We start from the raw sequence: 12,489 nt of genomic DNA, 5'->3' as shown, positions 1-12,489 counted from the left end.
ACTGGATGTTTTTTGGACAATTCAGAGTAAATTCTAGAGACTGTTGTGTGTGAAAATCCCAGGAGATCAGCAGTTACAGAAACACTAAAACCAGCACATCCGGCACCAACAATCATGCCACAGTCCAAATCACGGAGATCACATTGTTCCCCATTCTGATGGTTGATGTGAACATTAACTGAAGCTCCTGACACGTATCCGCATGATTTTATGCACTGCTGCTACACAAATGGCTGAATAGATAATCGCATGGATGATTGTTGGTGCCAGACGGACTAGTTTGAGTATTTCTGTAACTGCTGGTCTCATGGGATTTTCACACACAACAGTCTCTAGAACTTACCCTGAATGGTCCAAAAAAACATCCAGTGAGTGACAGTTCTGCAGATGTCTTGTTGATCAGAGAGGTCAACAGAGAATGGCCAGACTGATTCGATCTGATAAAGTCTAGGTAACTCAGATAACCACTCTGTACAATTGTGGTGAGAAGAATATCATCTCTGAATGCTGTTCTGAGATGCGGGTTGGTGCGGTTTTGGCAGCACGAGGGGGATCTACACAATATTAGGCAGGTGGTTTTAATGTTGTAGCGGATCTGTGTATTTATATATATATATATATTTATTATATATTACAATGTGCAAATTATTTAGATCCAAGTACATTCGTCAACAACAGTTTTGGCTGCACACCTCAAATAAAGCAAGTAATGGCCTTAAGTTATAGGCAGTGAAATAGCAACATTTGTCAGCAGAGAAATTAAGAAAATTATAATCAAATAGAAGAAAAAAATATGTACAGTGAGATCAAGCGTAAGTAAATAAGAAGCGGAGTCAGTGGAGGAAGTGTGAGCAGCTTGGAAGATCAAATACGCTACGGGAATTCAGTTACTTCAGCTCGGGGATATATTGGGACCAACTAATATTACCCATTCCAAGATCATCGTCCTCTAGCCCGGAAAAGCTGATATCCACCAGGATTTTACTCAGGCTGTCATTCAATGTGTCTAGGACAAGCCCTTCGGTCAGAGAGTGGTTGGCAGCCCCAACCTGCAGCTCTCTGGAGCAGGTCGGGGTGGAACGTCTTGGCGAGGGACGGGCGTTGGTGAGCAGTTCTCGGGGAGAGTTGAAAAGAGGTAACTCCTTAAAGGGTGTGCTGTTGAAACTAAATTGAGTTTGTTCATTTCGTTGTGGAGTGAGCTGTGGCCCGCTGGGCGTACGGATGGGGCTGAAGTCCAGCACGCCACCTTTTCCAACAGGAGTGATCCTCCAGGGCTCCAGAGCTGCGGGCGGCTTGCTAGGTGTCGAAGAGGATGGGTGCCTGCTCTTTATGGGGGTTTTGAAAGTGTACTCTCTATAGGGGCTATCAGGTTCGAGTTTAGGGAGGGGCTGAGGTTCAGGATCAGACTCCGCCTCTCGTGTGTCCTGGAAGGCGGAGACGTCGGAAACCACGCCTGAGTCAAAGAGAGTGCTGTCAGGGTACAGCAGGACAGGTTCCTCGGTGGCTGGCAGGACCAGACGCTGTTTGCGGCGAGAGCTGCTGTTCTCTCGCTGCCTAGGTTTAGGGGGCGGAGCTACAGATGCTTTAGGAGTAACTGGTACACACACAGGCTCTTCCTTCGGCTCCTGAGTGGCAGGTGTACACAGCATCACTGAGCTCATGTCGTTTTGTGTGACCTTTCAGAAAAAAAAAAAATACATTAGACACTCCTGATTTTATTCATTTCCATGCCTTTTCCAGACCTGGAACAGATGTTCAACACTATTAACCTAAACAAAGATTGAAATAAACAAACCATTATATATTTGTTAAAAATCATAATAAATATCACTCCACTCAAGCTGTAACTTTGCCATATATTTTTTGGGCAAAAATATTATTTGTGTGTATTTAGAATGCATAAAATGTTAGCTTCTTAGTTTATAGCCTTAGCAAGTCAAAGGAGTCATCTATTTTATTTTGAAAATTTTACAAATAATTTCCCCCCAAAGCATTCCATTGATGACAAATCTCCTGTGGTGCATTCACGCGCACTGTTGGACAATGTTAGTAGACAAATTAAATGAACTAGTAAGAGTGTGAAAAATGTTTTAAGAAGACTTCACTTTGTAGAAGTCCACAGCACTAAAAGTTCATAAAGATATATATATAATATTAAAATAGTGACAAAAAAATATGTATAATACAATAGGAGGTAGACTGATATATCAGTTTCACCAATTAATTGGTGCAGATAGTTGATTTTTGGAACACTTTTTTTTTATTCTTCATCAATAAACCTCATCTGGTGAAACATATATATATATAAACTCTTCATGTGGAGAATATATAGGCTGTAAAAAGCATCATTCTGTAAATAATCACATAGAGCATTGTAAGTTAGCCATGTCGCTGTCATTTCAAAGTAAGAGTCCCCTGTGTAAAGTTGAAAGTCCCCCGTAATGCACCAAATCTTAATTTTTCTTATTATTATTATGATTTTGGGCACAATAAACTGCTTATGAGATTTTTTTCATTTTGGACTCTTGTACCCTCAATGTCTGTGCCCTTCTTAGTAACGTGCAACAGACATATCGGTTGGCCGATATTAGCTTTTCACCGATATATTGGTATCGGCATATATGCTTACCGACATGCGCAGATATAAAAACTTTTTTCAGAACATATAATGCAGAAAACATTGCTTTAGAATTGGTGTCATAACGTAGTTTGTCCAGCAGAGCGTTCTCCGACTCCATTGTTTGCAGAGTTGACTCTGAACAGTGGTTCTGCAGACAGGGTGGAGTTAGTTTATCAGTGCAGTCAGTAATGTAGCAGATTGAAAGGTAAGCAGAGCTTCTTTTTGCAGCAGTGTGGTGGTGGATTGTGTCTGTTAAGTGTTGATTTCACGCTATATTGTTACCTAGTTGGTGAGACGCAATGCTGGAAAGTAAAATAAAGTCCATCTTTTACTCTCCGTGACAATGAGCTCATAGCTAACTACGTATTTTCATGTGTGGAAGCTAATGAGTAAACGTGTTTTCACCAAACTGTTCTGTTCTAGTATAACCTAGTATCACAGTTTGGTACCCCCTTCAACCTGCCTCTAAATGACTGGCAGTATTAAAATAGTCAGCATTTGACTTATGTTTATTAAGCTATTTATTTTATTTTTATTTTCTCAGTGTTCATTTCTAGAAGTTGTTGACAATATATAATAATACTAATGTCAAATATTCTTTGATAAGAATATTTGTTTAAGAAAGCAGCCTTCGGTGCAAAATCGGTGAACAATCCACATAGAAAAGTTTTCATTTCGGCTCAAAAATACACTATATAGGCCATCATATCGGTAATTTGCGAATTTTAACCCCTCTAAAATTGGTATCAAAACTCCCATATCAGTCAGTCTCTACTTCATAGTAAGGAAAGACATTTTTATTTTCATACATATTTCATTCTAAAACTATCAGTTATCTTCCTTTTCCACCACTTTAGTTACCAGGATTGGCAAAATCCACTATTGGTCAACCTTTAAATAAAATGAATTGTCATGAAAATTATGCCTCAATGCAAACAATCTTAAGGGTCCTAAATATAGGCTCCATTTCCTTAATGACCAAATGTATTTATCTTATTCTTTCTTTTGGTATTGGGGTTAAATGTAACCTGGACATGTTCTTTGTGAGATTCACCTGGAGAGACAGGTATGTTTTACCTTAGGGGCAATCCGGACTCTCTTGCCTCCTCCGCCAGAGTTTGGAGTGGAAGAACTTAGAGGTTGTGGAGGGGTGGTGAGAGAGACAGAGCTGGAGGTGGGCAGAAAGAGTGATGGAGTCAGAGGAAGCTGGATGGGAACCAGGTATGAGTCAGTCCGAGGCAGAAGAGGCTTCATCTTCCTCTCTGAGGGCAAGTAGAGAAAAACCACAATCAGAAAATTGCTTGGATAAATAATCAAGATATCCATCTTTCTCTCAAACACTCACCTGTGCCATGTGCGGGCATCACTTTCTTCGGCTCTGCTGTAACTTTCTTCTGTTGCTATGGAGACAATGAAGCTTTGCTTAGTTTTAGATAAACTATGACATAAGATTTATAACTGTGCCCTGAACGCTGGCTGTCTGCAATCTGCAATTCAACTGAAGGGATCGGAGAACTCCGAAAAAATGTAATGTACAAAATAAGCGGTTGAACTTCCTTCCTGTCTGTCTGGAGGATGAATTAAAGTAGGAAAAGAGGTCTTACTTGTTGGAAAACAACTTGTGCGGTCTGAACGCAAGTGGAAGTCACAGGGTCAGCCAAAGGCTGTAGGAGTGAACCAGGAAATGAAAAAGATAAATTTGAAGGATTTTAGACAGTCAGAAAAGCCCATTGAGCAAAGCAGCAACTCAGATAAGGGACTGCTTACTAGGGCTGGGTTTTGATACAGATTTCTCGATTTGTTTGAATTTGATTTACAAGCTCTTGGCAATTCTGATAAGATTTTGATACATTTGAGAGCATAATTCATGTTGTAAATTATACAGAGAAACTTTGAATTTGGTAACTTATTAAAATATTTATTTTACAAATTAACAACTGGGCCCGAACTATGCAGTTCTTTTAACAGATATAATAGTCAGCCAAAAGTAAAGTAAAAGTTCGATCTTGGGATGTGAACATTTAGATCATGATAAATTGAAAATTAGATAATTTACCCAGCCCTACTGCTTACAAACAAGACAAGCATTTACTTTGAAATGAAGTGATTGTAATTTTAAATGTTCAGGGATGAGATCTACAGATAAACACACACCTTATAGACCTGGTCCAGAGTGAGACAGCGGTTTGCTTCTGGTCGAATCGTCCAAAAGGAGATCTTGCCATCAGGAGACGTCTCACGGACGAACATGTCATGCAACGAGAGATTGTGACGAATAGAATTCTAATAAAAAGACAAAACAAATCAGAAATATGAAACCAAGAATGAAAGCAAAGGAACTTGTTCAACTCATTCAATTATTTTGAATTTTAAAGTTACCTTCCACCCAGGTTTTGCAACGTTTCTGAAGTATGGGAAATGGTCTTCAATCCAATTGTAAATTTCCTTCAGGGTCATCTTCCTGTTTTTTTTGCTGTTAATAGCAAACTGGATCATGGCCATGTAGGAATACGGGGGTCGCTCGGATTGAGGTTCTTTCCCCTCCTCTGGAATACTGGGTAGCTGAAAAGAGAAAAAAATTATTGTATTGAGCTATTTTAAATTTAAGACATTGTTTCATGGTAGGAGCTTGAAAAGCCATAAAATTAACTGTTAGCCAGATAGAAGAAAAAAAGTTAACATGAAGTAACTATGAATGAACAACTCTCACAGCTTTTATGAATCTTGGTTAATGTTAATTTCTATAACTAGTATTCCTCAGATACTAATATTTATTTTTTAACATAAATGTGGTATACATTAACATTAATTAATGCATTCTGTACTAACATGAACAACAGTACATTTATAAATCAATGTTTACCAAGATGAATATATACTGTAAAATATTATCCATTTTAAGTTCAAGATAACATATGCCTTAAAGGCACAGTTCAGCCAAAATTGAATTAATTGAATTTTCGCATTCTCTGTGCATATCACCACCAACTGGGCAGGAAGGATAATTTATAGTAAAAAATAGGGATGGGCGACTCGATACTAAAGATACTTCCAATACTGATGTGGTATCAAGAATATCGATCCTCACATAAAAATATCGATTCAGATTTATTTTTTTTAACAAGTGAGCTTATTATTTAGATAACATGAATATTAATGCATCTCATAAGCTTTGAAGTGGAAAAAAAAAAGAATTAAATGAGCAAATAGTTGCATGGCATCGGGACTATTTTGTCTTCCGCTCATGACGTGCAGAAATGCTAAAATACACTATGACAGAAAAACAGCATCTGGAGTTATTCACGTCAAGTAATGCCAAATCTAGATGTGACGTGTATTATAATGGGCTTGTGTGACCATTTTTAATAGGATCATTTAAATTCAGAGTTGTTAAAACATTGATAATGATCTGTAATCCTCGTTAATAAATGATACACATATGAAAACTAGCCATGGATTTACTGTAGTAATATTGTACTGACCATGACTAGTAACCACGACTGTAGTAACCATGTTATTTTTTTTCTCTTTTTGGCAGAAAGCAAGGTTTTGATACAATTAACCATAGTTTTACTACAGCATAACTCTAGTATACATATGGTAACTTGGTTTTAGTAATAGTAACCATATAATAATATCTAAGGTTACTTTTGAGGTTTTATATGTGGCTTATACTTACTAATTTTTAAAAAGTAAACAAACCAGCCAAATAATTTTCTGTTTAGGCCTATACATATATAAGAAAAATGAAAGTAATAATTTAAGTTACTCATTTTATCAAAAATTCGTAAAAAATAGAGGTATCGATATCGGCGATATTGGCCTAAAAGTACTTGGTATTGGATCGAAAAGAAAATAAGTGGTATCGCCCATCCCTAGTAAAAAAGGACTTAAAGGTGCTGTAAGTGATTTTAGCCATTCTAATTCCACGAGACTGAACTGTTGGATTAGCCATGCCCTCTCTTTCCAAAACCCAGAACTCCAAAGATACCAAAATGAGCTTTATTGAGAGCAGAAACAGTTGTTAAAAACAGTAGTAAAATAGTGCCCTAAACTGACAACTATTATAAACAACATGGCATAAAAATGCATTATAATTCTCATGAATTCGCTGCAACTACAAAACCATGAGAACGTGCAAAATGATTGACAGGCAGAAAGCGTCATTGATCACGGACACATTTTGTTTGCTGTTTACGGAGTCTAGAGGTGTAACAGAGACCTGTGCGATATCCCAGGACACTTGTTTCATTAATATCTTTAAGGGAGTAGGAACATTTTTGCATACCTTTCCATGAAAAAAATAGCTTACAGAATCTTTAAATATTGATCTTTTCTCATCCATACTTATCAAATCACTTTTGAAGACTGGAGTCATATACATGACTTTTATGCTGCCTTTATGTGAATTTTGGAGCTTCAAAGGTCTGGTCACCATTCACTTGCATTGTATGAACCTACAGAGCTGAAAAATTCTTCTAAAAATCTTCGTTTGTGTTCAATAGAAGAAAGTCATACACATCTGGGATGGCATGAGGGTGAGTACTGAGTAAATAAGAGATTATTCATTTTTAGATGAACTACCCCTTTAACTAACGTTTACATATAAAACTTTTTTAGCGTTAGCAAAAAAAACCTTGTTGACATGGACAGTCCCATAACACCCTTTACTAACGAATCTAGAGTGATTTCTTTGATGTTCTGCACCTGTTGAAGCTGATGACAGCTGCTTGGATTGTCCTTGCTGGGGCATTTCTGGTCCGGTTCCGATCCAAGCCCATCACTGCTCATTTTTCCCAGCCACTGGATGTTTGTCAGGCTGTCATCAAGAGGGTAGCACTGCGTCTCCTTTTTTACTAATGCCATAGAAAAGAACTCTTATGAAAAAGTAGATCATACTTTATGGTTTCCAGAGTCATTAGCTATATTAATTAAATAATGTGGGTTGTATAACACTTACGAGTTTTTAATGTGGGCTTAGTTTCCATAGTGCCCTCTGATGGCTCACCTCCCTGTGGTCCTGTTAGAGTCAGACCACCTTTCCCAGAATCTGCCCTGGTTTCCATAGAAACATGCCCAAGGGTTTTACCTTCCTCCTCCATACTGGTGCTGCCACTAAGCAGGATAAACTTGTTGCGCCCCTGAGGGCCACACTCCTTGCCTTTGGTCGTCAGGGCACTGATGACACTCTGAAGATCAGCAGCCTTCGGTATCACCACCACCTGTGTGTCGGGCATGGTTGGGTGGTCCATGATGCGGATGCCATCAGGGAAGCACTGGGTGGAAGGGGTTGGTTTGGCCTTGCAGCGTGGCCCGTCCGCCTCATCGCACCCAGCATCAGATTCACTCTTCTGAAATGGCAGTTTCCTCCTCTTCAGGATGATGGGTCTTCTTGGACTGTCCCTCATTGTTTGCTCTGATCACAGCAAAAGGGCTTGTTTGATGACTGTCTAACAACAACAACAACAACAACAACAGATCATAATTACTTATAAAACTCACTTTTCACAGTGAATTGATATGAAGACACTATTCAAAACAAAAACAGTAAACAGCGCAGCAGATGCGCAGAGCGACAGATGATTCCTAAAATTATAAAACTCGCAAATTCCAATAAAAAAAAAAAAAGAGACAAAAAAGGATACATTAAGTCTCAAAATACATCCGTGCACACAAAGTTTATAAATTAATACAAATATCATATATAAATATATTTGCTGATCGTGGCCAAATCTTACGATAGCAGAACGGTTCGTCTAAATAAAACGAACTTTTTATTTTTGGCTAACGACTTTTTAATGACGCATTTAATTCTAGAATATAAATACCGTTACAAACGGATTACATTCAATCTGATGCGTTATTATTTTTGTTACTATTATCATGACAGATTATTTAGGAACAAAAGAGTTCGTGCAATGCAGGTCTGAAATCCTGTCTGTTTTTATTTAGCATTATATTGATTTCTGCTAACGTGTTCGCTATTTTAAAAACACATAAGATCTAATTACTGTTTTATAAATTAAATAATTAACAGACTACATGATTAATGTATACAGATCTTTCTTAATTATCGGACATGCGGCCTAGTCATCAATCTACCCAACTAACCTTCTGTGCATTTTAATATATTTAATAATAAAACCCATATCAAATCAAACGAAGCGGATCAAACCTTCATATCATGTCGGCCGTGCAGACGATGGTTTATGTGGGTTAATCTGGCAGTTTTGATAGGTAAAAGTATATTCTGATTAGGGTAAAAAAAAGACAGATCCTGGGACTCTCGTGCTCATTTGGAGAGATATTTGAATTTTGGCGCAGAGCTGCTGAGCTCAGTCAGGTGATCACGCTACGACCAATGGAGAACACACATGGGGCGGGGCCATTGAGCGGTAAGTGTTCCTTGGTTAATAACTTTTTGCTATGGTGAACTAAAGTCTTTCCTCTAGGGGGCAGACTGTGGCTCATAAATACATTTAGGAATTGCCTGATCAGTAATGTGATTGGTTCGTCCTGACCAGCGTGGAGAAAGGTAACAGGTACCACGTGACAGCACCATCAACGCACTGCTTCAGCGAGACATATCCAGCTGCAGACCCGCAGCGCCAGAACCTGAAGTGAGGGGCGGAGTCATTGACAATGAGACAAGCATGGCGGAGAGCATGGTGAGTTGTGTAACGTTTTTGACATCATGTTGTGAAAAATTATCGCATATATTAAGTTCAGCGTTTATCTGCTAAATATTTAATTTTGTGCATAACTTTATCATCTTAATGAAGCTTGAATATGTTGCATACTTTACTGTATTAAAAAAAAAATTCAACGGATGGTTCGATACATTTTTGCGTGTTGTAAATGAGCCTTGCGGTGACGTTTTGAAGACATCTTGTGAAGGTGTTAAAGTGTTTGTTCCACGTTCCTCTGTTATATGCATTGTTTGTGAGTTAATGTTACCTTATAGTTGAGGGGTTTTTTTACGTTGAGATTATTGTGTGGTGCTTTCCTCTCTTGTAGAGACATTTCGAATGAATGATGACCACAAGGAAAAGGCCCGCAACAATCTCCTGGAACAGTCAGAAGCTTCCAGAGAGCCCTTTCTATTTCATTTTGTGTTCAGGGATGACATGGAGTTATTTTAGCAAGAATGTAAGGACAAAATGGGACTGAGAGTGAATTCCTCATTTGATACATTTTAAGTTTAATTTATACAGGATTGTCATGTTGAAATGGGCCTAGGGGTGAATTGGTCATTTGTTGTATATATTTTTATTGTTTCTTTTAAAATTATGCTGAATTTTCTCTCTTTTTTAGTTTTTTGACATGTTTTATTTTACATAAAGAAAAATGCATGCTGCACATGTTCTTGTGAAATAAAGTATATTTTATATGAAATGCCCATTACGTTTCAAGCATTTTTTTTCACCATCATGATCAGGAAGTAACTCTCATAATACAATGAAGCGGATAACTATATACAATTATATTACACAAGATCAATGTTTTAAAATGCTTATTGTACTGTACCTTAAAGAATCATTATAACATACGTATAAAGTATGATGTTTCGTTTGTAATAAAAACAAAGTACTCTCCAAAACGTTAGGTGGCGCTACTCGGTTTCGAACGTAAGCTCCGCCCCTCACTTCAGGTTCTGGCGCTGGGGTTCTGAAACTGGTGGTGCTGCAGGTCTGCAGCTGGATACTATTGGCTTCAGCAGTGATCTTGACAATATTTCACAGCTGAATAATGGCAATGAGAAACAACATGCTATGCATAAGTATCGAATAAAGGTTTTGAACTTTCTCTGTTGTATGTTGGATTAGATGCCAAGTTATGCTTGACATTTAAGGGTTTAAGGTTTTGATTGCACGTCCTGAATTTGTCAGATTTTGTCTTAGAAAAGAAAAGCATTATGCCTGAATAAGGTATTGAATTGCAGAATAACAATAGTAGTAGCTGTTGATGTTTCTCAGCTTGTGATCTGATCTTGTTTTCTCCCCATTTAGTTTATCATGTCTTCTATTGCCCCAAACTTAACGAAAGATACTGGTGAACCCATACACCCAATATTGGACCAAAGCATGACTATGGGCCTCAACTATGGAGTGCCATCCATCCCAGGACATTTTTGTCAGAGAAACAACAGCAACATGGTGCACCATGTGTCTCTTGGGTATTTACATGCTTGGCAATCTAAGCAGCACTTTTATGTTAAGTTATACGACTTTGAACCAATTTATGGCAATAATCTTTATTCTTTGTTTGTAGGTGTCTCCACAATTTAATTTACTTGAGATCTGCATCAAGATGTATCTCAAATGCAACATCAGTCTTGTCGTTGCCTCAACATAGAAGAACAACTGTTTGCAAATATCATCCTTTGTCCTTCAACGAAACCATACCAGTTCCACAGCAACGGTGCAAAAATGCAAAAAAACAGCCCTTCGGGTAACCAAGGAAGTCAGGCATTCACAGGGTAAGAGCAACAGGCCGGTTTCAACAGACAATCATAAAGAGAAGCTTGTAGAAACCCCAAGACCGATCCCCTCTATTCTGAGATGGATAGGTGGGAGGCTACACGTGTTGTGTAAACGACAAACTCCAGGCATTCAAAGAACAGAGGATTCAAAGAACCTGCATTTCCACACAAATGCTGAAGAGGTGACTGAGGTTTCCGTTCACACCTCTGTGTCAAAAGGAAGCCAGACACCCAACACAAGCTCAGTTCCTGCATCCCCAAATGTAGAGACGCCAGAAATTGCACATTGTTCCAGCACTTCTTCACCTGATGTCCTTCATCTTCTCTTTCTCCAAAACCTGACAAAGGCTCCTCCACATACTCCAAACACAAGTGTCCTTTGCACACCTGAAAAAGACTATGGACTCAGGGTAACATGGAGGCATAGGAAAACATTGATTAAATTATTAATGCTTCTCACAGAGGCAGGAGTTGCGAATGAGTGGACTTAGGCCATGAATTACCATTTATAATGTGTTTTGTAGTGTTTTCTGTTCAATACTTGGAGATAAACTGAAATAATAGATGAGTTGATGAGCGAGTGTCATGAATTTATATTTGGAAAATCATAACGTACATTTGAGTACATTTGAGATATTTGTAATGTATGCTCACTTTAGAACTCAGGGTAACATTTTTACGATTTAATGTGACATCTCACAGCAAGTTAAATTTAATGCAAGCACTTCTGCTGCAATTCTGCATGCTGCTGGACATTGATGAATTATTATTTACTTAAAAGTGTAATACATGCACATACACCGATCAGCCACAACATTAAAACCACCTGCCTAATATTGTGTAGGTCCCCCTCGTGCCGCCAAAACAGTGCCAACCCGCATCTCAGAACAGCATTCTGATATGATTACTTTAATGCTGCGTTAATATGCTTTTTGGACCTTCAGAGTTCTGGTCACCATTCACTTCCATTGTATGGACCAACAGAGCTGAAATATTCTTCTAAAAATCTTTGTGTTAAGTGGAAGAAAGAAAATCATACACATCTAGAATGCACAAGGGTGAGTATGAGATAATTTGTATTTTTGGGTGAATTATCCCTTTAATTACTTGTTTTCGAAAAGGAAGAAACATGCACTTTGTGATACATCGACTTGACAACTTCAGGGTCCACACTGTCTTGGGACAGTCACCTGAGAGAAAATGTAAATAGTGAAAAAATAGTAATTTCCTTTGGTGTGATTTCTGTAATGATTTTTATTAAATATGTCATTGGTATTCTATTTGTGAGGGTTTGTGTTCTGTAAAATTGTTAATGTGATAACGTTAATGATAGTCTGTCCGTTGAGGATCCTACTGGATATATTCGCACGTTAATAAGTATAATTTA

General features: G+C 38.0%; 2 protein-coding genes across 2 annotated transcripts; one reads left to right on the top strand and one right to left on the bottom strand.

The window, feature by feature from the left end:
- Positions 1-47: 47 nt before the first annotated feature.
- foxm1 (forkhead box M1) lies at positions 48-8,914 on the bottom strand. The gene is made up of 9 exons (XM_052119113.1): positions 8,796-8,914; positions 7,581-8,070; positions 7,328-7,476; positions 5,000-5,182; positions 4,775-4,903; positions 4,225-4,284; positions 3,966-4,020; positions 3,698-3,882; positions 48-1,676 (listed from the first exon to the last, which is right to left on the bottom strand). The coding sequence occupies exons 2-9, from the start codon at positions 8,026-8,028 to the stop codon at positions 888-890; spliced, it is 1,998 nt and encodes a 665-aa protein (XP_051975073.1). The 5' UTR covers positions 8,029-8,070; positions 8,796-8,914; the 3' UTR covers positions 48-887.
- A 1,768-nt stretch (positions 8,915-10,682) lies between these two features.
- rhno1 (RAD9-HUS1-RAD1 interacting nuclear orphan 1) lies at positions 10,683-12,298 on the top strand (the record flags this gene model as incomplete). Its single annotated transcript, XM_052118598.1, has 2 exons — positions 10,683-10,796; positions 10,976-12,298. Coding segments are annotated over 2 exons (732 nt in total), but the record flags the coding sequence as incomplete, so codon positions are not given.
- Positions 12,299-12,489: the final 191 nt, after the last annotated feature.

The sequence above is a fragment of the Xyrauchen texanus genome, chromosome 45 (assembly GCF_025860055.1).
Source record: "Xyrauchen texanus isolate HMW12.3.18 chromosome 45, RBS_HiC_50CHRs, whole genome shotgun sequence".
In the NCBI taxonomy this organism is placed as follows: Eukaryota; Metazoa; Chordata; class Actinopteri; order Cypriniformes; family Catostomidae; genus Xyrauchen; species Xyrauchen texanus.
Note: the sequence above shows the minus strand (reverse complement) of the source record. Positions and strands in the feature narration are given on the sequence as shown.

Coding starts and splice junctions, on each gene's coding strand:
- foxm1 (XM_052119113.1), bottom strand. CDS start 8,028: ATGAGGGACAGTCCAAGAAGACCCATCATCCTGAAGAGGAGGAAACTG. Junction 7,477..7,580: donor TAAGCCCACATTAAAAACTC/GTAAGTGTTATA, acceptor CTATGGCATTAG/TAAAAAAGGAGACGCAGTGC. Junction 5,183..7,327: donor GCTGTCATCAGCTTCAACAG/GTGCAGAACATC, acceptor TTCTCTTTTCAG/CTACCCAGTATTCCAGAGGA.